The sequence below is a fragment of the Phaethon aethereus genome, assembly GCF_964289735.1.
Source record: "Phaethon aethereus genome assembly, chromosome: 2".
NCBI lineage: Eukaryota > Metazoa > Chordata > Aves > Phaethontiformes > Phaethontidae > Phaethon > Phaethon aethereus.
Window position 1 is genome coordinate 123,235,103 of NC_138582.1, and position 26,875 is coordinate 123,261,977.

At 40.2% G+C, this 26,875-nt stretch overlaps 1 protein-coding gene across 1 annotated transcript in view; it reads right to left on the reverse strand.

Annotated features, from left to right (window-relative positions):
- The window catches only part of TMEM108 (transmembrane protein 108), a gene marked incomplete at its 5' end in the record, with an annotated part of 88,523 nt that extends 64,877 nt beyond the window's left edge, over positions 1-23,646 (reverse strand). The window contains one exon of the mRNA XM_082014915.1: positions 23,607-23,646. Within this exon, the coding sequence (XP_081871041.1) occupies positions 23,607-23,646 (40 nt within the window). The remainder of the gene's footprint in view (positions 1-23,606) is intronic.
- Between the last annotated feature and the right edge of the window lie 3,229 nt (positions 23,647-26,875).

Below are 26,875 nucleotides of genomic sequence, written 5' to 3' on the forward strand. Positions count from 1 at the left end.
AGCAGGCATTTCAAGCTACCTCCAGCTTTGTGTAAAGAAGGAACAAAAGGGGAAGTTCACTACTAATCATGTTTTTAATCAATATCAAGTGATACTGTCTGAGGTATCAAGAGTCCCAAAAGATGTAGTCTATTTACTGAAACCTTTGACTCTCCCTGGACAATTTCTGTAATGCACTAGAGTATCTGCCCATTGCATTTTACATCTGCATATAAACAACACACCAGGAGTGGAACATGTGGGTCAATGTGAAATAAATGGACCTCAATACCAAAACCAAAACCAAAGATATACAGATGAGAAGAAAAGAAGAAATAGGAGATAGGGAAAAATTTTGTGGGCTTTTCCACTAATTCTAGCTCTGTGTTATAGAACTTAGGTTTCATATCCTGCATAGTCATGAGGTGTTGGGAGAGATAATAATAGATATTAAATTGTTATGTCTTGGTAACTCTTAAAATTCAGAGGTGTGATTAAAGAAAGGAGTGTATTAGGGCTGGAAAATATGATGTGTGAACATCTGGAGACAACTGGCAGAATGTAAAAATAGACTATAGGTCCTAATATTTTTTTTCTGTTTCCAGTGTCTGCGATTCTGTGCTAATAAGCAGTTTTATAAAATCAGCCTTTAATAGCAGAGTATCAAACTAATGAGTATGACCGTGCTTGGTTACATGGCACCTAATACTTCGTAAGCATAAGGTTAGAAGAAGCATCCCTTCTCTCACAATTACAGTACGTGCTCATACAATGTACAGTCAAACATCTTAAACTCACATATACCTGATACGCTGTGTCCCCAGGAGCCACAGCCAGAGCAGGACAACTCTCTTGAGCTGATAAGCAAACCCTTGTTTTTCTCTATCTCTCTCTCCATACACGCAAGGTCTTAATCATGCCAGTCACTCTATGCACATATGGTACAAAAGAAAACAAGTCTAGGGTTTGGTTTATAAGTGATCCCAAAGGGCCAGCATGAAAGTCTGTTTAACTGCTATTTGCAAACCAATACAAACCAGAGGAACAGGGCAGGTCTGAGGATGCTCTGATGAGACTTGAAATCATTATTTTCTCAGAAAAGTGAACTGTTGTTTTCTTCAAATATGCTCATTCTGAGGAGCTTCCAGGGTGCACTCAGGTTCACACAGAGTAAGTGTCTCCTTTCCTGCTAAACTCACCAATTCTTAAAGGCCTTTTCATCTGAGAGCATGGCTGAAGGGAAGTTAGCTTCAATTTAAAAAGAAAACCCACAAGAAGACATTAAACCACCACATTACTTATGGCCACCAGCTCTGCCATGTTTGCACATCCCAGTCTCTGCACAGGAGGTGGGCAAGACAGGGTGCAGGGATGCGGAAACGAGGCAAAAGACGAATGAAGTCTTTCAAGGTTAAATGGGAAATTTAACCAAGGGAGTTGGCAGTGGATCCAGTTATTCAGAACGACGTCTCAGCCCTGCTCTGCCATGCTTAAGCCAAGACATCCCTCCTCGCTCGCCATTACTCAGCACGGTAATGCCACTGGCCAGGGTCAGTGAGCTAAGCAAATAGGAGAGGCAACGAGAATCCACAGAACAAGAACAAAAATACATGAAAGATAAGGAAACTCAGTAAAAAAAGTACAGGAGGCAGTAAGAAAACCCAATATAGCCAAAGCCACCCAATATAAACAAGGAGGATTTGAATCTGTGACTCTTAATAGGACAAAAATGTATAAATCAGTGCAATCTCATCTCTCCCAGGGAAGTGAGCAAGGAAGAGATGCACACAAGCATTTCAGTATGTGCTCAGTCTATCCAGTGAGTGCTACAAAAATATATTATATTATATTATATTACATTACATTACATTACATTACATTACATTATATTATATTATATTATATTATATTATATTATATTATATTATATTATATTATATTATATTATATTATATTATATTATATTATATTATATTATATTATATTATATTATATTATATTATATTATATTATATTATATTTATTATAATTTTTTGGTTGGAAGGGACCTTTAAAGGTCATCTAGCCCAACCCCCTGCAATGAGCAGGGACATCTTCAACTAGATCAGGTTGCTCAGAGCCCCATCCAACCTGACCTTGAATGTTTCCAGGGATGGGGCATCTACCACCTCTCTGGGCAACCTGTGCCAGTGTTTCACCACCCTCATTGTGAAAAATTTCTTCCTTAGGTCTAGACTAAACCTGCCCTCTTTTAGTTTAAAACCATTACCCCTTGTCCTATTGCTATGGGCTCTGATAAAAAGTCTGTCCTCATTTATATTATGTTATGTTATGTTTTATTACATTATTGGCTAGCTTCTAATGACGATGACAAGAGCAGGGGCAAAGGTTTCAGTGTACACTAAAAAGGGAAAGAAATATACCTTTTCATTGTCCTGTGGCAAGTAATGATGTCTTACTATGTGCTCAACAGGCACATTTTACCTGTACTTCATCTGCTTTGGTGATAAGTACAAAGCCTCCCTTTCTGAATAGAAACTACATGTTGCTTTTCTCCCTTAAAAAGCCATAGAGATTATGTGGAAACAGCAGGGGACTTCTGCCTCCCCAGAAGATAAGCTCCCTACGGGAGCAGAGTGCTATTACTTACGCCGCGCCTATCTGCATTGCTTACACGTACTATACAGTTCTGAGTGAAATAAAAATCAAGTCGTTTACTCTTTGCTCCTTAGTTATTCTTTTTACAATCCTGAAGACCAGAAAGAGAAATTAACACTGGAACATTTTTCCCTTAGTTCGTTAAATTAGACTGTTTGATAAAATGCGTGAAGAACTTGGACTAAAGCACTGGGCCTGGCCTTGAGGGTGGAGTTTAGATCTACCAGACCTCCCTGCAATATTGGGAAAGCCAATTCCTACATCATTTCAGTTTTCCAAGGCTAAAATAATGCTTTTGCTCATCTTCCCTCTGTTCAGATTTTGAATGCATTAGGATCCAAGATGGGATTGCATAGGTCTGTACAGGATTTGAGAAATAAGCCCTTCCCCTGCTTGAACATAACAGGACTATTGTTATGACTAGAAATAATCACAGAATCATTAAAGTTGGAAACGACCTTTAAGATCATCAATTCCAAGTGTCAACCTAACACCACCATGCCCACTAAACCATGTCCTGAAGTGCCACATCCACACGTTTTTTGAATACTTCCAGTGATGGGACTCCACTACCCCCTCTGGGCAGCCTGTTCCAGTGTTTGACCACTCTCTCAGCAAAGAAATTTTTCCTAATATCCAATCTAAACCTCCCCTGGGGCAAGTTGAGGCCATTTCCTCTCATTCTATTGCTAGTTACTTGGGAGAAGAGACCAACATCCACCTCACCACAACCCCCTTTCAGGTAGTTGTAGAGAGCGATAAGGTCTCCCCTCAGCCTCCTCTCCTCCAGCCTAAACAACCCCAGTTCCCTCAGCCGCTCCTCGTAAGACTTGTTCTCGAGACCCCTCACCAGCTTTGTTGCTCTTTTTTGGACACGCTCCAAACTGCAGAAAGATTTCCCCAACATTAGTGCCCTTGTCCCTGGCACTTGAGGATGGACAGCACAACCTTGACAATGTTGTATCTGAGAGGAACTCTTATGGCTGTAGTAACTTCACCCTATTCACCTTAAACAGCCCCATTTATCTCTACATATGGATTTCCTCCTGAAAGGTGAGAGAGAGGTTGTTGGGTCTGTTCATAGGTGAGAGGAAGAAGTTTCCTGAAATTAAGGTTTCCTTCTATTATTCCATTACTGTAGGCAAGACTGCTGATGTGGAGACTTTAGGGCTCCGCAGTAGTCAGTGGGGTCTGTCATACCAGAGATTAGCCTGGTCGCTATACCCTGACTGTACAGCCACTTTGCTATATCTAACACTTCGCTACATCAAGCCTTTTATCTCCTTGATGGCTGGGGCCAAAAAAGGGAGAACGAGGACCCTTCCTATAAAAGACTGAGTTCTTTCTGCTATGGAAGAAGAAAGCCAAAACCTGCAAAAAAGCCTGGATTAATTTTCTTTCCATTTTCCATTATACAAAATGTTCTCAGTAGAGATTAATGTCTGTTCATGGTCAGGCATTACGTCATCCAAGAAGGAAGGAGAACTACTCAGCCATCAGTCAGAGAAATGAAAGCAATCTCAGATCAAATCATCACTCTCCTGCTTTGATCAAGTCATCATCTGAACTAAGTCCTGTCAAAGAAAACAAAATGTGGTTTGAGGCAAAACTTCAAAATTTGTGTCTGTGTTCACCAAAAACATACAACAACCAGTAATTACACAGGAAAGACCACTCTCCTGATGTTTCTGCAACATGAGTCCAATCATCCAGCCACACCCAAACCCCCAACCTGATGCTTCCAGCTCAGGTGCACTAAGAGCTCCCAGTTATGGGACGCCTGGACCCTGTGCATAGGCTGGCTGCACGGCGCTGCCACAGCCAGGTGGCCCGGTGGCTGGTGGACTGGCTGGAGCTGGCATTCCAGCTCTGCTCTGCCACCAACTTGCTGAGGGTCTTCAAGCAACTCGTGAGTTTCTTCCCTGCATAGATTCGGCTTCCCACCTGCGAAACAGGCAGAGAAACTAATTACGCCCCTGGTTACACTACCTGTTTCTGCCTATGACAAATGTTTATAGTACACCAAGCACAGAAGTAGCTAAGGGTGATTCATTTCTGGATCTCACTTAATGAGGTACGAGCTGTTCGGTTTATCTGCACGAAACACCAACAAGAGCCTCAGAAGAAGAAATAATGTGTAACATTATTCTTCTTCTAATTGTTCATAACCGTATCTGTGTCTGAATTACCAGAAATGTTTGTGTCTGCTGTGAGACACACAGCAGCGAGGCTGTGTTTTCTTTTTCCTTTTTGCTCCGCTGAGAGAAGCACATTGTGCCATGATACGGTAACTCACAAGACCCCAGCCTTACTTACTACTATTCACAGCCAGGCTGAGGGGGCAAAGGTACATAACATCATATGGCTGGACATTATCGTGCCTGCCATCTGCTCCTCCTGCACCTGCAGAGAAGTCAACCAGAGGCATCCATCTGTCACTCCATACAACTTTCCTCCTTGGGCTGTGCACCGCTCGTATGGCTGCAAAATTGGTATACTTCAGGGGATCATTTTCCTGTGAAGCATCCTATCCCTGCCAGGTGTCTGCTACTGGTCTCTCACATTACAATCAACCAGCTTAGAGAGCTGCTTAGTATCTAGACTACCATAAGCAGGCAAAATGTAAAGCAAATGCAGCAAGGAAGACATATGAAAACATTAAAGTAATTCAGTAGATCAGTTTTCTCTTTGGAATGGGTGTTCAAGGAACCAAATCACATTTAACACCAGTGTAAATTTAAATGATCTACCAAATTACATATTTTATCCTCAAAATGAAGTTATCAGAGCAATCAAGAGGAGAATCTGGAGCTGATCGCACCAGCTGTCTTCAAACAATGCCTGAATGTCTGTACTAGCAAAAGAAAGCAGTTGTCAAAGATCAGAAGATAAATTAAGAGGGATTTCAGGTGGAATAGCTGCATGTGAAAAAGGACTTGCAACAGACCTTCCGTATATGCTTCCGCTAAACAGGAGGAACATCCTTACAAAGATGTTTTAATGGGTACCTACTAGCTTAAACTTTTGCAAATACCTGTTCTACTAAATCAACAGGTTTGCAATACAGTATCAGTATTTTAATAACTGCAGTAAAGTTGTGCCTAAATGATGAGCTTTATCTGACCATGTCCTAACTTCAATTAAAACCTGCTTTGTCTTCACTATTGTCTGAATCTAAGCAACTAATCCAGGGTTTTTTTTCCCACTGCAGATATGTCCTAAGTTTATAATTATGTATAAAAGAAGAATAAAACAATGAGTTCATGACACTGTGGCTTACTGAATATATTCATCCACAACAGGACACTAGAAAATGATTCTGTGTGGTGTAAAAAACACCAGTCACAGTGTATCAGTTGCTCAACTACTTACAAGCTTTACAGGCATCATGGGCAAGAAGCATTCCCAGCAACGATTTTAGGTGGAATCAAAAGTTTACTAGGATTACTAGGACCCAAAATGTCTAAATTAACTACTATTTATTCATACCCATTACAGTGCTGGTGGGACAAACATGGACACTGCGAGTGAACACAGTCACTATGCTCTTTATCGCACTGTACTGCATATATTGTATACACTGTATACATCGAAGCTAATAAAAACAAGGGTTTGAAGAATGAACAGTGTTTTCAACAACATGAACAGAAGGACACAAGAAAGCCAGTCACAGCTCACACACCTAATGGTTTATATCTGTCATACTTGTCTGTACCATATCCATATTTTACAAATATAATACATAAAATAAATGCATTATATATATTATATATATAGTAATTTATTTCAGTGGAGTGTTAATGACTTAAACCAAGCTAATCATGCACTTACTTATTTCTGTGCACTGAGAATCTCATTCAGTGAATCAAAGAAATTTGAACGGTGTGACTCTGGATTTACTCTACCAGAAATATAGGCAGAATATGATCTTTAGACCCTCTAAAAGCATTAATAATAAACTATATTTACTAATTCCTTATGTCAAGGAAACAATTTGGTATCAAGCAGCTCATACACTCAAAGATAAAAGTTCAGAAAGAAACCTGGAAGTGTTACTCAGAGCACCATAGATCCCAGAGTTTCCCTTTGGTGGCACCTTTTTTCTTGTTACAGAGTAAATGCAGCATGTTTCATGCTCTTTCATCCTCTGTTCACTTTTGTAAAATGTTGCCTAAACAACACCAGAAATTAATCCTCATTTCCAGTGCTTCCACATTCGTATTAGACATACTGTTGCTTTGTTGACCGATCCATAACTACTGAGCCTCCTCTTTACCAAAGCATGTTAATGATTTCTATCTCAGTTGTAACAATAATTTTTGAAGAAAAGTTTAGAATCTTTTTTTTTTTCTTCCTTGCATATTCTAGATATTCTCTTGAGCTGGATCAGCTTCAGTTGTTCACGCTAATCTTTTGATTTAGTGACTGTCAGCACAGGCACAGTCACAGGCGAATGAAAGAACATTGCTTTTTGAGGGAAGCAGCTTGGGTAGCCACAAAGCTACCGAAACTTTGCAGCAGTCTCCTCACAGTCTGATTAATTCTTGTTCAAATGCTAGTAAATAAAATTAAAGGAATGAAAACTTGCAGGTGCTCCATCACTTCCAGCAGTGTTTTAGAGTATTGCAATCCCAACATACATTAAAAACAGCCTAAGGATGCTTTTAGCATACTGAATTAGAACTAAGCAAGGCTCCTTTAAAAAAGAGACCCATTAAATCCCTTCCATCACAAAAGCTGGCTGTAGAGAGGAGCCACCACAAATATAATACAGTTCAAAAGTGAATAAAGAGCTAGAAGGCTGCTGCAGGAATACTATAGAAGTGTAGCAGTCAGACATATATTTCTAAGGTCCCCCCTTTACATAATGTCCAAACTGTGCCACAGAGCACTCTTTTGGGGTGAAAACTAGCAGCACAGTTTAGCCTCTGCCTGTCTGCAAAGGCTGTAGGAGATATAGTTAGGTAACTTCAGTGTCTCCCCACCAATAACTTGAGTAGTTCTGCAATATTTTTGTCAAATGTATCACTGCAGTAGATTTTCTCCATGAGATCACAGAACAGCAGGGTATACAGTTCACTCACAGATATCCATCACCTTTATGTTTCTCTGAGCACATAAACAATGGGTTCCCAGTTCTTGCCGGGGTCTGTAGAGGCTTTTGGCCTGGAAACAGGAATACTGAAATGCCACTGCCCTCACCAGAGGGCATTTGCAATGCTATTGCAACCGCAAATTCACTGACGACTGTTTCCATGTTGTGCTCCTTGCTGATGCTGACGGGCATCTCCTGGAGGTAGCAGCCTGAATGAGTTATGGGTGAAGCCGTGCATTTCCCCTTTTCCTGCTGAACAATCCTACCACACTCCTGTGACACCAGCAGTTCCAAGGTCCTCTACAAATGAAAACGGGGTCGGAGAAGGGGAAGCTGTCCCTGCTCATTGCAGGGGGCTGGACTAGATGACCTTCAAAGGTCCCTTCCAACCCAAACCATTCTATGATTTTATGAAGAAAACACAAGATTGATGCAGTTCATGTGCAAACTTGCCCTAGAGGCAATATCTTAACATTCTACAGTGCCTTATGAATGCACCATAGGGTAGTAGATGTGCTTAATGCATGTATGGCAGACAGGTTGAAATTCTCTTATGCTGAAAAATAGACAAATGGATTAAGTATTGGAATAACAATAAAATAATCTTTTAAAACACTGAAATATGTGGCAAATTCAGTAGACTATGAGGTACCTGTCTCCCCCTGGATACATACAGCTCCCGATCTGTAACTCTTACAGTTCAATAGAAGCGACAAAGCCCCAGACCTGTCATGAAAATACATCCTCAGTAGTGGCCAGAAGCACTATGAATGATATCAGTGAACCTCTAATGCAGCTAGTGATTTTATATATGAAAATGACAGAAGAGGTGCTTATGACTGGTGATTTATGTCTTCATTAAAACATGTGTCCTTCAAAACAAACCCTGCAATTCATTGAAATTAACAGGGTCTTAAAATTGGAATACATATTATAAAGTAATGCATTTTTGATCCTATAGAATGACAAGTATAATACTATTGGTATCCTACATTTCCTGCATAAAAAATACTGCCTGCTGCACTAATATATATTGGCTTACAGAGAAAAGCATGCCGAAGAATGTAAATCTCTAAAGCTCATTTACCAGAGGCTTCCACAGTATTCTGCCATAACTCGCTCCAGAACTGCCACAGTTTTTCATTTTCCAAACCTGAGCAGCTCTCAGTTCAATATCTTGTGCATTTCAGGGCTGTCAAAGTGAAACCATTGCAGCTTATAACTTTATAAAGTGAAAATTTTCTCACTGCCAAGTTCATGACTGTTTCATACTCTTGCACAGATGCATTGTAGAAAATATGTTTTGCTTTGTCTTGCATGAAAAAGCAGCCACAGATGACTAGCCTCACGGGATGACTTAATTTTCTTTCTTACTATAGCTTTGACATGCAGGGAACCACAGTGATCCGAGAGCAATCTTCCCCAGCCATGCTGGGTGGGCTACCCTTGCCTCGCTCTTCTCCTCCTTTGGTGGTAGTTTCTGAAGAGCTTCCCAGCTGCAACACAGGCAGCTCTGCCAGACTCCTTCCTCTGCCCTTCAGAAGGAGCACCCAGAAATGCTGCAATAAGAAATTCTAGGTGTGGGTCCTCCTTTGGAATTTGTTAAAGGAGATACTTCTTTTTATAACTCGTCCCGCTCTGTAGATGCTGAGCAATAAGACACGTGGACCCCTGAGGCTGGGCAGCAGTCAAACATCAGTGCAGTCAGCTAGTGGCTCTTGTGAGCGGGAGGTAAATGGCTGAAGAACTGCTTGACACTGCGAAGCAGAAAGGAGAACCCTCCTCCACTGATCCCATGGCTGAAAAAAACATATAAACTTAAGAGTCTTTCCTAGCATGGTTGTCTTGTTATTGCTGACTGTAAAAAAAAGCTCTTGGTTCCCCCCCATCTACCTAGTAAATTTTTTGTTTCTGTCTTGGCAAAAGAGCTGATGGATGCAGAGAAAAGGCCGTGTACTGAACAAGAAATTGTTCGTTGCCTTTTTTTAGCTTGCTTTTCTCCACCTGTCTTTTCTACAAAGCACACCTCATGATGGAAGTTTCCAAAATGAGAAGACAGTGCCACAGGCAAAATCAAAATAGGTGATTTTCCCCCTTTTTTTTTTTCAGAAGTCTCTTTTATAGAGGTTTCCATTTCTGGTTGCCAGGGGCTCTTGGAAGCAGGAAGGTTGACTGAGCATTGTTATGAAATGGCATTTTAAAAAGTCTTTTTATTAATATTTTCCCCAGATTTATTTGTTTCAATAGCAGAAGATTTACTGTGAGTTTTAGAGTTATGTTCAACCTCCACGAACACGAAGAACATTAAAACTATGCAGAAACGTATTGCTTTCCAAAGTAACATTAATAATACATTTGTAGATATTGAAATCCGCTCTGTACTAGTTGAGACAGAGTATGGATGTAATGTATTCACAAGCACTATAGATAAATCACCTTGATAAATTCTTCATGCTATGCTGTAATCTCCAAAAGCTCTGTGACTGGTAGAAATCAGCTTTGCTGATCAGTCTACGGTTCTTCTCACTATCTTGTTATTCATCTGCCAGTGACTACGGAGGTTGAAACAAGCAATGTCTTTATACATCTGGCACCACAAAACAACTTTACTTCACAAAAGAAAGTCTTGATTGTTTTTAAAAAATACTAACACAAACTTTCACCTTCCTGCACACCTCTCCCCAGGTCCCCCTTCAGCGTATCAGAGCACTCTTTAAATAAAAATATACTTATCTGTGCTTTGGTTCTTATGATAGCAGACAGGAATCAAAGCTTTTCAATAATTTCTACGTAATATTTGAAATACCTCTCAAATAGTTCTTCCAAAATTATCTGTGAAATGGACATACTGCATGATAGTCCTTCCTTAACAGCAATAAACATCATATTCTACTTACAGCTAAACTTTGGAGAAATACACCTCTGTAAGCTCATGCACTGCTTCAAAAATCAACTGTAAATACTGCTTTGAAGATTTAAGTACTGAGGTGAGCCAAATGCTTGGTCTGAGTTTCACTCCCTTGTGAATGCTGCTGCCCAGAGCAAACACACACCAAGGCATCCTTTGCACTAGATCACAGGCTCAGCAACATACCACTCCTATCGATATAGCCACTGAGGAGGAACAGAAACTCTTGTCACAGCCAGTGCTAATATACCTGCAGTCCAAAAAGCGGGACATACAATATGGAATTCAGAGATACAGCAGGACCATGCGTGATCTCCTTTCCTCTGTTGATATAAAGCCTGAATCCCTTCAATCCACAGGACAAAAGAGGCTTTACCCTTGTCCATGCCATGCTGAAAAGCATCACCTCTGCTAGACATAAAAATTTCACGTTGAAACACTGAAGACTGAGATTTCCCACTCTCCTGTAAGTCATGAGACAGCAAGTAAGAGGGACTCTGTCATAATTCTGCTGCATTGTCTGCAAAGCAGATTGCAATTTGCAAACTAATATGAAAGTAACATGTCTTTACTCCATAAATCTCACATTTGTGATTAAATGTGTTAGGATAGGTATTGGTAACGTCATAATCAAACACCACCTGATTTCCAAATAAGTCTTTGGATTCATGAATTCATTTGGATTCATCTCCCATCTTCTGACATTGACAGCAGGCACCTGAGGGTGCAGAGAACGTTCCCTATAGGGGACGCATCCCTTTGAGGATTAAATGTAGGATTATTCAACCAGGAAATTTAATTTTAAAAGACAAGTACTAGGAGACAGATTTCTTTTTTTCATTCATTCTTCACACTATCTGTAATAATCTGAATACTTCTAAAAATAAAAGCAGAACGATGGCATAACCAATGTCTGTTAATAGAGAAAATAATTGGCTTAAATGAGGTACACACTCATATCCACCAAAAAAAAATGGCCCCAAAATTCTTTTGAGTTACAATATTTTTAGCCATATGGTATTTCTTATTAATTGTTATAATTACGAAGAGCCACATGTATGCTCGGCACGTACAACACATGCAAGTACTGTCAACCCCAAGCCCAAAATGCTTACAGTTCGAAAGACAAGGCATGAAGGAACAGGAGATACCGAGAAATGCAGTGACAAAACAACAGCCCAAGGTGTCCTTGATATTAGGAGGTGAATTAGGCCTCACTCTTGCAGCTGCAGCAGGAACATCCCTCCTCTGAGAATAACAAAATGGGCTCTAAGCTTTTTCTCCTCCACAAAGTCAGCAAAGGAAAAGAAGCAAGAAAAAGGGAGCATGCTTTGAGGCTTAACAATCCACACTGGTTCTACAACATATTTTGGGCCTTTGGCAATTTATGCTAATTGAATGTAACCCTCAAGCTGTTCTTTCTGTAATGGGGCTGCTCTGGAGCACGGCCAGCCCAGAGTCCAGAGAAGCACAAGCTCCTGTGCTGAACCGCTCTGTGAAGCTCTGGGGAGCAACAGAGCCTGAGAACCAGGGAAATAATGCTGAAAATTTTGATACATCAGTGAAAACCACTGTGGGAAAGGCACAGGAGTGAAGCACAGTGAACTGGATTGGGCTTGGTGCCACAGCATCCCCACAGCTCTCCCTGCTGCTGGGTTCGCTGCCTATTTTACATGAGGCCAGGAGCAAGGAACACACACTGGAGGGGGCAGTGGCCTTCTCAGGGCTTCGAATAACCACATGAAGTCACCAAATGGCATCGTCCCCTTCCACAAGAAAGATGGATGTTTTCTGTACTGGGAAACACCAATGAAGACAGGTAACTTGTAATCCAGAGGAGAAACTCAGTAGCTAGGAAGGTAAAAGGCTGCACCCAATAACCATTAAGACCAAGACATTTTCCTCAGAATCTCTTTTCATTTCTGAATCAGATTGTCCTGAAACAAGAGCTAATCAAGCCTCTGTACACTGTACATCACTCACCCCAGGTTTTCTCTGGCTCTGTAAACTACAAGGAGAGAGTACCTTCCTTTTTCCCACAGAAGCCCTTTCTTGGACAAATGTACACTAAGGACTCTCTGTCTTACGCTGTCTCCAGTCCAGCTATCTCCACCTCCAAGGCCAGAGGATTTATATCTGATTCCCTGTCAGTCACACAAGTGACTTTGCAACTAATAGTTCCAGTCCTAAATCTCCCAAGGGCCAGGAAAGATGCCCTGCAATATGCATAGCCGAGGCCCAGGGTCCTGTTACTCTATCTTGTAGATGATCTCTCTCCTAAGAGATTGCTCTGCTTGGAAAAAAAAAAAAAAGAGTTGCTAGTGTCCATTCTTATTAAGCCGTAGCAACTACTCCATTCCTGCACATCCTCCTAGTCTGCTCCTGGGAATTGGTCTCAGAACATCCTCCTTCCCTAAGCACCTATTGCTCTTTCTGTCTCTCCAGCGCAGGCTTCATCCTCAATAACTGTCAGGGCACCTCTGTGTAGCACAGACTGTAATGTGATTAACTTCATGCTTCACAACCTCACCATTAAGAAGTAGGTCCCAGGGCAAGGATTTGAAATGAGGCTCTCAGGCATGTATAGGGCCTTGGTCAGAAAAAACAGCTCTTCCTTCCTGAAATGGCAGAACAAAACAGCTTTGAACTAGCTGAAATGGCCAGTTGCTCTAAGGAAACACTGCCAAACCCAAGCAAAAGATATAAAATGGGAGATAATTGCTGCATTCTACCTCCAAGACAAGGCGAAAAAATCACCGGGTTTGAAACCATTTTCTTTCTCTCTCTGTGCTTTAAGGCTCTGAATTAACTCTCTATATACAAATCCAAGTGGTTTGCCCTGCAAGCATACTGTTGTCCATTTATCAGGTACTCTCATTGTTGGTTATCTTCACTTTCTTCTCTTTGACAGCTTAATTGTGGTGTATGTATGTTAATTGTTAATGCCCTCAGCAATGAGAAGCTGTGATACCATAATGAAATTGTAGCCTCTACAGGAGCCAGTGATATCTAATGCTTTAGAAGATACTGCAAAGTCATCATTCTCCTTCCCATGGGATGCTAACTTCAAGAAGCTGTGCCTTTTTCAAATGCATAAAGAATTAGAAACTTCATGTTAAAGTACTGACAGCCACTCACAGGCTGGCTGCAAGGGACTTCCAGCAGCAACAAAGTCTTGGGATTTACAAAATGGATTTATAATCTGGCCAGAAATCACACTGGTTTTCACACAGTTTACACAAAAGTACTGTCACTAATATTCCATGGTTCACTCTGAAAGCCACAATGAAATGTGATGTAAGGTCTTGTATAAGTGCACAAATTTTCAAACTCTCTTAGGTTCTCCTGCAATGACTCATAACTACTGATGACATTGGTTTTCAAGCTATTTAAGATCAATATTCCTCAATATGCCTCAATATATCTGCTTTATTAAGAGGACTATCTAGTCATCTCTCCCCAACCTGCATTGCTTCCTTCCCTGATGATCCCTTCACTGACAAGATACAAGAATAGTTTCTATTCCTTCTTCTCCTAGCAGCTGGAATCTGCAGAATTAGGAAGCACCATCTTGTGAAAGCTACTCTGACCATGGCAAGCTGCATGGCAATGTGAAGAGCAGCCTTTGCAGACCAAATGCATGTGGGAGTACATAGAAAGGACAGAATGCTTCTCCTAGAGCATGAGACAGATCGGCTTATTAGCTGTAACATTTTAACTTGGAGACTTAAAATAATTGCATAATTTTACTGGAACCTAAATTAATTAGTTAATGTCTGCACAATGCTGTGACTTTATAAAGTACTGAGTAAGAAGCATTTGTTACCACTACTAGAAACTGTAAATGTGCACTTGATTCAGTGCCTCTTCCCCCCCCCCCTTCTTCATAACTTGGTTTTAGTAAGTGCTGAAGATTTATGTTCTGCACAGTATTACATAGTTTTGAAATGAAGTCTGCTCACTTACATTAGGAGAAAAGGGATCAGATTTTCCAAAGTGTCTTGGAACTCCATACCAAAGACACATGCCTAGTGCAATTCTTAAAGGCACCTGCAAAAGTTTCATACTTAGCTACCATTAAGATGAAAAGCAGATCAACACCTGGTTAACCTGCTTAGGTACTTAGGAAAACTTACTAAGTGCCCAGCTGAGTTGTTATACATTTGCTGATTTGGAAAACTTGGCCCCAAAATCCTGCCCTTGTCCCTGGATATGGCAGGAGCCTGGTCTTGAGTGAAAAGAGTAGCTCAAAGAACGATGTCATCAACAGAGTGTAGAAGAAAAGCTCAATGATGGGCAAGCTGGTGGGGCTATATGCTGGTTTTGGCTGGGATAGACTTATTTTCATCATAGCAGCTAGTATGGGGCTATGTTTGTGATTTGTGCTGGAAACAGTGTTGATAATACAGGGATGTTTTTGTTATTGCTGAGCAGTGCTTACACAGAGTCAAGGCCTTTTGTGCTCCTCACACTGCCCTGCCGTCAAATAGGCTGGGGGTGCACAAAAAGTTGGGAGGGGACACAGTTGGGACAGCTGACCCCGACTGACCAAAGGCATATTCCATACTGTATGATGTCATGCTCAGCAGTAAAACTAAGGGGAAGGTTGGCAGGGAGGCTGCTGCTCGGGGACTGAGCATTGGTCAGTTGGTGGTGAGCAATCGTTTTCATTTGCATCACTTGCCTTTCTTGGGTTTATTTCTCTCTCTCTCTCTTATTTTCCTTTTCAATACAACTTATTATAATTTTATTTCAGTTATTAAACTGTTCTTATCTCAACCCATGAGCTTTCTCACTTTTACTCTTCCAACTCTCTTCCATCATCCTGCTGGAGCGGGGAATGACTGAGCTGCTGTGTGATGCTTAGTTGCCGGCTGGGGTTAAACCACGAGAGGCTACACAGCACTGTTCCTTCAAAACCTGGAGTGGTGGGTTCCTTCTGAGCACTTGTGGCACACATTGCAACAGACACACCAGCCAGCATGTGGCCTTCTCTAGCTGAAGGGATGTGGTTTTAAGTTATTATGGCAGGGGTAGAGTATTCTTCAAACATCTTGTGTGGGATGTATATCCAAGAATAATGTGGGGGAAAAAAAAACACATGTGAAATGAGACTGTGGTCTTTTTCCAGACCTTGGGAGCACATCCTGCCCTTGAGGTTTCAGGCATCAGATGATACACATAACCGACAATGTACTACAAAACAATACATTCATACCAATTATGTATAGGCCTTGATTTGTCAAGGAAGTTTTGCAGATGACTATCTTCAAAATAAAGAACAGCCGGATGCACTGCTTTGCGAAGCAATGGCTTTATTCCAAAGGCCAACTTAGGCGATGTTTCACAGCAAGTTTTTTTGCAGGTGGAGTTTTGAAGTCTTTCATTGAGTTGAATGTGCATAAAGTTAGACATACGCTCAGGTTCTTTGGAGATCTATTGTAGAACTGGAGAGGACATCTATATATTTGCTATTTAGAGATGGGACAGGGATAACACCCATCACATGCTGCCAAGTTGGATGACACTTGGATTTATATGTATTTCTTCCAAACTGTTTCCACAGCCTGCAATGAGCTTGGTTTTATAAGTATTTCTTCTAAATTATTTACACAGCCTGCAGTGAGCTACAATGGACATATACATGTGTGATCGAAGCTTGCATAACCTACACAGTTAGGTCTTCTTTGTTCAAAAATAATGGGATGTAGGGTGCCAAGGAGTGGGTAGAGGGAGAAGAGTTCAAAGGCTTTGCAAAAAGTCAAAGATGTTTTAAACATATAAAAGTTCCAGCACCTAAACACGGCAGTATAAATATCACTGTATTCCTGATACCAGTTGTACACGTCCATGTGCATGGCAGTTCACACATGGAGGAATATCAGATAGCAATGTATATTAAGTATCTAACAGCCATTTTTCTGTCTTTCTCACAGGAACACTGTCACAGGCATTGGATAATTCATGGTCATTAGACACTAGTATGTGTGCTGACATAAAAATTCTCTCATGTCAAATTACTAGAACGCAGTCCAGTAGTGATTCAAGCCTATGGCTAGCGGCTGCTGTAGGAGTAGTCTGCCTGGTGCTAAGAGCTCTATTTACATATTTAACTGCCGTTGCTGGATTAGGGCTTGATTGCGATGTTGTCAAAATCATACCAATGTCTCTTACGCACAATCAGCAAGAAAAGAAGGCTTTGGGGAAGGAAATAAATGTTTGACAGGATAGTTTTGTTTTATAATGCAACATATCAAAGCAAGCTGGGAATATGAAGGCTGGGAATAAAGTCCCAATCCTGCTAAAATCAACGGGAGTTTTGCCACTGAACTCAATAGGACCAATATGTCATGGTCATTAGGCTCCTGTCTGAATATCAGTAACATTTCTTCCCCCACTTGACTTGATGCTGAGTCTCAAAGACACACACATGAAATTGCACAAGCTGCTAACTCTTTCTTCCTGAAGTTGCATTTCTGTTAGAGATGGATGAATAGACTTTTGTAAGGGAAAATAGAGAAAAGTCAAATTTATACTTCTGCCTATTCACTCTCCCTCTAAAACCTCTCTCTCAAGGCTTGAGGCAAACAATACTGAATCTAAAACAGAAGATTAGACTGATACATTGTGATACAGTGGAGATTGCTTCAGGTCCAAAACACAAATAATTCACAAAATAAGATGGAAATAATATTGTGGATTCGTTTTTGACCTATCGAATTATTGTTTTAACAAGACAGTAAGCAATTTTAAAACCAAATCCTTGCAGCATTTTCCAACTTGGATAAACATCCGTATTTATATGTATGTATTTAATATCTCTTGGTCTTCTAGCATAATGGTCATGGACATCATTACCAGAATGTCCCACAACTGGTGTGTGAATGCTTGATGAATATGAACACCATGAAGTTATCCATGTTCTTACTAATTCTGAAGGATCTATAGGGTTCTAGTGAAAATAGTACCAGTATAAGCATAAATTGGAGATACTAAATGCCAAGAACATAATCAGACTATCAAATTATATGCTCAAAGGCACGAATTGCTTGCTTGCCAGTAGAAAGAGCAAATATAATAATGTAATTGTCTATTGGCTTTTTATCCCAAATTCAGTGTCAAGAACTTAAACAATGACCTGAAATTCTACAGCCCCAGGTCTATTCCACATCTTTCTGTGTTTCAGCAAATCCATAAGAACAGTGGAGAAGTTTTCACAATATGTTAGTTGTTTGAGAGGGTTGCTATGTCCTAAATTTGTATCTGCTCTTGGCAGAACAAGGCAGAATATCCCCTCCCCAATAGATGTACTTCAAACTCTTTAATGAGTTTGTGCAATCTGTGAAACACTACCAAACCATGATGTCTTTAAGGGCAAGAATGTTCATAGAACCAGCAAATTTAAAACAAATATTGCAAACTATTAATGGGACCAATCTCAGGTTTAGAATGATAAGGGCCATCAGATTCACAGAGTTGTGCTTATCCAGGCAGTGAACAGGAAGACGCTGTTGTGTGTGTGCAGCTGAAATCTCACTAAAGGGCACATCAAGGACGCTGGAACCTATATCTGATAAGAAAATGCATATCAGATTTAGCTTCTTTATAAGTTTGTTTTTAAAGCTCTTTTTAAAAAGGTCTGTTTTCCAGGAAGGGATCACAAAATAGAAGGTCGCAGCTTCTTTCAAGAAGGCAAAGTTTTTGCTGAGAAACTGAAGCAACAACCTTTAATTGAATTCTGGGAAAAGCAAGTGTTGATGGACTGCTTGCTGCGAGCTGCCCGATGGGCAGTCTGTTACCAAGCCACGTGACTCTCAAACACAAATGCTCCAGCCCAGTGAGTATCCCAAAAAGCTTTGTACATGAAACACTGCATAACCAGAGGCTGTTTACCTTTCTAATTTTTAAGCAAACCAGATGGAATCTGTTGCCGGATAACCATTCCCTGCTGTTCTCTTTGCTCAAGCTAACACCTACCAGCCTAACAGAGCACAACAACAACAACGTTGTTTTCTTTTCTCTCTGCCTCGTGAATGACAGGAAGAGGCTCTCTGCTGATCTGTATCAAGTGATCCCCAGTACCTTTAAGCATGTCAGCTGCACATTTCTATCGCACAGATTAATTATACATGGCTCGTGCAAACTGAGAGCCCTCTGTTGAAGCAAGCAGGCTCATTTGTGCTAAGGACACAGTACCTAGTGGTCACAGGATCAGAGGGTTTGACGGGAGCTTTTGAAATCATCTAGTTGACCTCTGTCTCCCCTGAGAGATGTATTTTTCCATTCGGTGCTTCAGTGGCAGACTAAAATCCTCCTGACTAGCCTGTTGTAGCGTTTCAATGTCCTAACTTGCTAAAGCATTTTTACCTGATGTCTTATGTCAAGCTACCTGCTCTATAAATCCGTTTCTTCATGTCTTATCTACTACTATGGGCAGAGAATGGGTCATTCCCGTTCTTCTGGCAGTGGTCTTTTTTGTACTGTTACCATGCCTTCCCACTTGCTATAAATGAGCCTTGTATAATTGTATAAACAAGCCATCGGTGCATACCATCTTATTAATAGCACGTAATTATTCACAGACAGTACTTGGCAATAGAAACAGGAGTTGGTGGGTGTTGGTTCCTATTAGAGGCAATAGGCATTAGGAGATAATGCTGCGCAGCACCTTTCAGAAGGCACTAAGAATTGGGTCTTCTCTAAACAGGAATTTGGCAAACTCACATTGCTTATCAAATATTTATGAGAAGAGGCGTGAGCCCTTGGACTTGCTTCAGGCTCGCATAGAGCACTGGCTTGTGCTAACCCTTTCTACAGGGTGAACTTCACCGCCAGAGACTTAACCAAACGCCAGGCAGGCTGCCAGTTAAAACCGAGGAAGGCGAGCGGCATCCACAGCAAAGGGATGCGAGATTTGCCGCAGCCTGTGTTATAAGGCACAGCCACTCACCGCCATTTTTGCTGAGTTTGCTACAGAGAGCGGCGCAAGCCTGTACATAGGAGACTCTTTCTATTGATATTACTGGGCATTGTGCCAGGCCTCAGAGATGAAAGAGTGATGCTTGGGAACGCAGCAAGTGATAATGGCATGAAGAAACGCTCAGACTGCCGTTAATTTCCAGATGCTGTGGTGACGGGTCCTCATACAGACACTGGGTGCTGTAAGTAAACGGAAAATAAAAGTCCTTCCATTTTTCAGGAAAATAAATGTCTGCAGAAGAAAGTCTCATATACACCTCATGTGCCAAGGGCTTCACCAGTTACCTTTCTCCACATTTTTCTCTAGTTTATATGCTGCTTGGAAGCCCTTAGTGAACAGTGCATGCATGGTAAATTATAGTGTGCATGTTTTATTACAGAAAATGCAGACATATTGTGGCTCATGCTGTAGGGCTTAAATCATCACGTTAGGTCTTTATAAAAAATGGAGATCGCTCAGCCTCATGGGAAAGGCATTTGCATCTCCATCATTACAGAGCCAACAAACTTCATCCATAAAGATGTGACTAGAACAAATGGCAGCAAATTGTGGACACATGTTTTGCTTTAATTGGTCCTCATCAACTCAATCTAGCTAGTGACTTCAAACAACTCACACTAAGAAACCTCTTCCAAATTTTTTTTTAATCTTTTAATGTTTTTTTTTAATGTCTTAGAGATTTCAGATTAAATAGAATCTTTGAAGATACAGTTTGAAAGCACTGCTTCTTTACAGTTACATCACATGTTTAATTACTTATTCATATATTATGAATGACTAGAGGTAAAGAAGCATCACCCAGAGCCCCTGTCCTGGGCCAAATGAACACTGCAATTTTTACAAAGTTTACCTCCTGACAACTGGGATGAGATTCAAGCCAGTTACAATCATGTTCAAAAGAGCATCTGCTGCTAGTGCCCTTTTCCCATACTATCCTTGATCAGTGTAAATGGATGGAATATGCTCTTTTTGGAAAGCACACAGAAGAATATAGATGGCAACAGACTGATTACATAACTCATCTAAAATTCACACAAAAAAAGACATATGCTACATTTAAAACCTTATTTAGATATGGGCCTGACTTAGAAATACAGCTAACAATTACCACTAGTCTGTAAATCACACAAACATCTATGTAAGTCTTTTCTTCTAGCCTCCAAGCCAAGCAGTCCTGATGAGTACGAGGGTCCCACTGTCTCAGACACTGCACAGATACAGCTGAAGACAGCACAAATGAACAGAGGTGGAAACGAATACACAGAAGAGCATAGCCACTACTGGCCCAGTGGCACAGCAGGGACTCGTGTGATGTGATAAGCCCCATAGCAATGGACCAGTCTGGGGATGAAACTGCTTCTTCCTACATTTCTTAGCCACAGGCACGCTCACACAAGCACAGAGTTTTGTCTCTCCAGCTGATGACTGTTTCTACAAAAAACACCAACACTTTGTTCAAGCCACCGTAGTTTTTGACTCACAAGAGTAAATACATAGGGCAAAATTCTCTCTGTAGCCCTAAGCCTCAATCGCTCAGGACACAGCGGAGGAGATGAAAATGCTGCCACATCAGAGAGACAGCGCCATGGACCCACTTGTTGCAGTTGCAGATGAGGAAGGCAGGCAGGCATAGGACATTGGTGAATCAGCCCAAAGTAGAACATCCTCCTCTGACACTTTCTCTAGAGGTTTGGCTTTTTCCTTCTCTGTGTAGTAGCAGCAATTTTCCCTCTTTTGTGCAAATGAAACAAATAAGACCATGCTGCAGGCCTTTCTTATAGAATAAAGAACAGTTACAGGAAACACATTAAAGTAATTTCCTCTTCCTTGGTTGCAGAATGCACTCTCTGGAGACTGTTTTTAGTATTGTGGTGTAACTGGGGTAAAAGGGAGCTTAAGTAACACATCTACAGGGCATCTAAAAGAAAACTGATTTAATAGGATGGCGGATCTTGCTATAGGCTTTTTACAAACCAGACAACCAACCAGCTAGTGAAAAAACTTGTTCCAGATGCCCAAAATCTCTTACATAGTTGCAGCTGTTCCATTTTGTTAATGATAAATACATTTAATACACATTTTTGCTGCACTCAGAGAAATAAAGCAGTTTATCTGTCAGTAGAAATAGTATGTTCAGAATCCATCTTTTCAAATTACATCATGGAGTTCACAATATCATTGCCTGTTCATACTACATATATGTGTGTGTGTATATCTATATAGTTTGCTCAGTCTTTCCCTCTTTGTTTTCAGTATTCCTCTATTTGCTGTCTAGATCGTCAACATATTACCCTAAAAAATACAGTTTAAAGCAGCTGGGATAGCAATGGGGAATCCTGCCAAGCAAGCAAGCATGATATTAAAAAAAAAAAAAAATTTACAGAAAGACTCAACACTCTGATAGGTTGGATATAGAGTATGCCTTCCTTTTTTTCCTACCATGTTGGCAGAAATGTATTCATACAGTTCAGTTTCATATTCTCATTACAATGAACTTAATGTTGGTCCAGCAACCGAGATAATTTTAGAATTAACTTACTATGCAACATGCAGAAACATGTCAAAATATGACAAAGTATTATGGGTCCTTAGCTACTGTAAAACTCCCACAGCTCCCACTGCTGTCAGTGGGTTTCTGGTTACAGCCCTCCCTGAGGAGCTCTTCCCCCATTTTACTCCAGCCCGGCACCCAAACTCTGGGAGCCAAAGGTGTGCTGCCGGGCAGGTTGTCTAGGCACATCTAGCCTAGCTTTATGCTCATGAGAGGAAAATGATCTTGGGCACACCTCTGGAGTCTCCCCTCAGATGTCATGAAGACACAGCTGAGTTTCTCTTATGTCATTGGAGAAGCTGTAAATAATAATAGGAACTGTAGCCAGTCTAGGTAAGCAAAATAAATCTCTCACTCTATATCCTGATGGCAATGAGTAAAGCAAAGATGTGATGTTAACTAGGTTTCTGTAACAGTCCGCAAAATATTTGTTAGACTTAATTTTCACACATGCCAATAAAAGTAATAGTCCTGGCATTGCTCATTCCATGCATACTAAGAATGATTTTTTGTTTCTACTGGGACCAGAATAAGACAAATCCATACAAAACTGTCTATGACAGAACATGTATCCTGAAGTCCGAAATTCTGCTGAATTGAAGAGACAACACCAAGAAACCTTTTTTAGATTCTTACTGTAAATTAGCAATTTCCTTTGTAAAACATATGACAGCAAGTGATTATTCTTACATTTTGTCTATTCCTACTTTACTTAACCTCTAAAATTTTGAAGAAAAGTTGTTGCTTGTGATGTTGACACTGAGGATTATCAGTCTACAGAAATGCCCTAACAGTGTCAAATACTGTTTTACACCTAAAACTTTGCCTTGCTCCCACGAACAGGGGAGGCAGCCCCTATCTAAAAAGTCTACATTTCACCTGAGTCTTTTTGCTGGACTTTCATACTGGATGGACTCTTCTGAAAGCCAAAACTTAGAAAACAGAAACTAGTCATCTCAGGAAGCGACACAGAATTAGGTCCATGTGAGTCTGGAGTTCCCTTCCCTCACTCATAGATCTTTTATTGAGACCACCACCAGACGTGCCAAGGGGGATGGATCCCTTTAGTCCACTGAGAACTAGACAAAAAACATGATTACAAAAACGTTGCATTATTTCTTCCAACCACCATCCTTTGTTTCTACATCTCATTTTTCTGAGGGTGTTCACAGCTGCAAGGCACAGCAAATCACTTTCACTCTTGTACAAGACTCCGTAGAATCAGCTGATTTTTTAATCAGCTTGGTTTTCTAATACATCTCCAAATATCTCAGTTAACAAGATAATTTAACTTCTACATGGTTCCTCCAGGTACCTGAAGCAAGGCACATGGTTAAGTTCCTCCCTGAATTGTGCCCTGCGTAAATATTACTGGTTTATGTAAGGATTTAATAGTTCCTTTCTTACAGAAAAAAAAAAATCAGTGTTTACTTACTAAACAGTTGGCAATAGAGGACCTGTAAGCTTCTCTTCATGGTATCATGTGGTCCTGCTGGTCTGCCAGTTTATTCATGATTCTGTCAAAGAAATCAAGAGAAGAAGAAAATTATTTATTACAAAATATGTGTTCTATTACTATACCTGTTGATTACAAAGTAAGATAAAGCTTCAGAGGAAAATTGTATTGATTAGCAATGGGAAATTGCCTAACTGCACTTCGCTTGCGTTAGCCATGCTCTCCAACAGCTTGGCAGTGAAGGGTAGAGATATGGCCAAAAGGGGAATAATTCTCAAGAGTATACAAAATACACGCACTGAGAATTACTTTCATGTTGTGCCTATGACTTGATAAAATCAATCTCACAAGAGCCTTTTTAATTTGGAGAAAGGGTCCTCACTGGAGGAGCAAACGGGAGATGCAGACACTGCCAGGCAGCTGTGCTGGGCACACAGAGCTGGGGTCTCCTCCCTGAGTCTCACCCTTTTGCATCCCTCAAGAATTACAACATGAAAAAAGTCCACTCTTCTTTCCCAATCAAAACTTCAGTGGTGCCAAGGGGGGTAGATCCCAAACTGTGCTGAAATGGTAGCACAGAGGGCAGCTTTGTCCTACCAATTTCTAGCTTCATGTTAGCCAGCTGTTATAGCTCATATCACCTCCTGACCTACCCCACCAGCTACCTGGGCTGCAGCTAGAGCTGCGGCAACTGGAGAACCTTCTCTGTGTCCTTGGAAAATTTTTATTTCTCTTAAACTGAACTATCCTGGTGTAGGAGAGAATATCATAATTCTTGTAACTGCTGCCTGAAAATGGGATATGGCAAAAATATCTGACCACGCCATCTCCCCACCTTTGCCCACTTGGGGAGTGACTAATAACATGTTATGTGTTCTTAGATGGTATTCTCAAATACTTGTCACAGATATTTTTCACCTTAGTTTTAAAAATATTATGAAAAATAAATCCCAATCATGCTGATATTAATTATTTACATTGTGAGGAAAATAAATGCGTAAGTCAGAAGTGAAAAGCAAATGTAGTCCCAAAGCACTGTTGTGACTAATGTCTCACTGAGTACCCAAAGACAACACAGCATTTAAGCTCTTCATTCCATAAAAAAACATTTGCTAAAGATACATAACCAACTTTGAAAGATAGGACACCGAGATCATCCTCCTAAAATGCCTCTTGTCAATATTAACCAGCATGTAGTATCCTCTAGTTTTCAGTTCAACACAATTTCATCTTCCAAACTCCTGAGGGCATTTCTGAGTCATTTTAACATATAAAATCTTTCAGAGCTTATTTAAAATGCAATCCTGAAAATATAAGATAAACAAGTCAAATCAATGAATAATACCTTTGAACTGAATAAATGCTGAAGAGTTTGTAAAAACAGAACTATGTTTGTCTTTTATGTGGAAGCCTCAAAAGGATCGTGACTTTTCTTGCTTGTTTTCTATAACAGAAGATGCTTGGGTTTTGTTAAGTTATTAGACATGGAAATTTATGTACAGAAACAATGTGATTTTGGATTCTTCCATGTTTCATTTCAATTTAAAACTGGACCTTAAAAACATCTGAGTAACTTGCAGAAATGTCAGTATTTGCAAGGTGTTTTCTCTTAAATGAAGGCAATCATCTGTGAATTAATTTACTATTTTTTAAACAAAATCATAATTAGACTCCTGCTGGTTTTGATCATGAAAACTTGCTGAGGGACTCCTGTTCATCTCTTTCTCCTTAAGGTTTACCAAACAACATAGCAAAAAACCTCGGTTGTTATGCAGAAAGAGACATTATACAATCTATTACAGCACTTTTCAAAGATGCATATACAAAAAGTCTATGTTTATCATCCGTTAAGATATTAATAAAAATATATGCAGGAAAGGACAAGAACCAGATAAGCCACTGACTACATAGATACCATATCCGCAAGGACTCTGCTTGTAAGTTTGTGTCAAAACAGGATTCACAAGCACTGACCCATCCAAAGTCATAAAAATACAATGGAAAAAAGGGAGAATTTGAAATTGCAACCCTAAATCCACATTATTTACTTTGTATAATTTGAACTGTGCTTGGCAACTGCAATACAGTTTTTGGCTGTGAACCACAATTTTTTCATATTTTTCTTTCATCTCCATGTTAATGCTACTCATAATGTATAAAGGTATTTATTTGCTTATAAATTCTGGTATTGTGGTTAAAATAAATGGTATGCTTTTGTGTATATAGCTTTTGTGTATATATTTATTTAGACGGGACTGTTAGGGTAACTTACCCTGTGCTAAGAAACAGGAACTAGTGTGCATATGGGGAAAGAAACAAAGATTAGCATTGGAAAACTTTCACTATGCTCTTCTGTTGCCCTCAGTTAGAATATTTATCTTTTTGACTACATGGCCATAAAATTATACATAGAGAACTCAGTGAAGATGCATAAACCAGGTATTGCCATGAGTTTACAATCTCCCAACTTCTTCAAAGTCTTTGGTGTGACTTCGGGTTAATAGAGTAGAATATTTCACTTGCAAGGGACCTACAATGATCATCAAGTCCAACTGATTTTCCACTGGTGGAAACTATTGCAATTAAACTTTCCATAATTTTTAATACCTTATTTCTTGTGTACAGGAAATGCATGCAAACCAAGGATTTATTTTACAGATATTGTAAGGCAAGAGACATTTAATAAGATTTATTTGTGTACCTTTGCAAGCCAAATCACACCAGTGATGGTTTTCCAAAGACAGAGACTGCTTGCAACAACTATCAATGCTGTACAAAGTTCAGGCAGATGAACCAGCCCATTAAGTGCCTGAATCAAGACCTGGCATAAGAACAGAGGAACCACTGCTGCACGTACCCAGGCAAAAGCTCCAGCGAGCCCATTACCCTGTCTTTAACATTATCTGCTAGCAGGACCGCAGAGAAATAACATGTGAAACAACATAACTGTGAAGTAATCCTTACACTCTGGCATAGCTTGCTCTATTTCCAGCAGCCCTGAGCTGAATACAGTATCTGAGCTGCCATGCTTTTTAACTTGACAATAATTATTCCCTACTTATCTCCTCCATGACATACACAATTTTGGTCTTTCATTAGGTCATTTAGAATCTCTTTTTCAAGCTGAGGAATTCTCATCTTTTTGTTTCTTTCACACAGGAGATATACCCTATGTCTGATAATCGTTATGCCTTAATCTGTACCTATCCCTTCCAGTTTGGATCTGAGGAATAGGGAACAAAATTGCA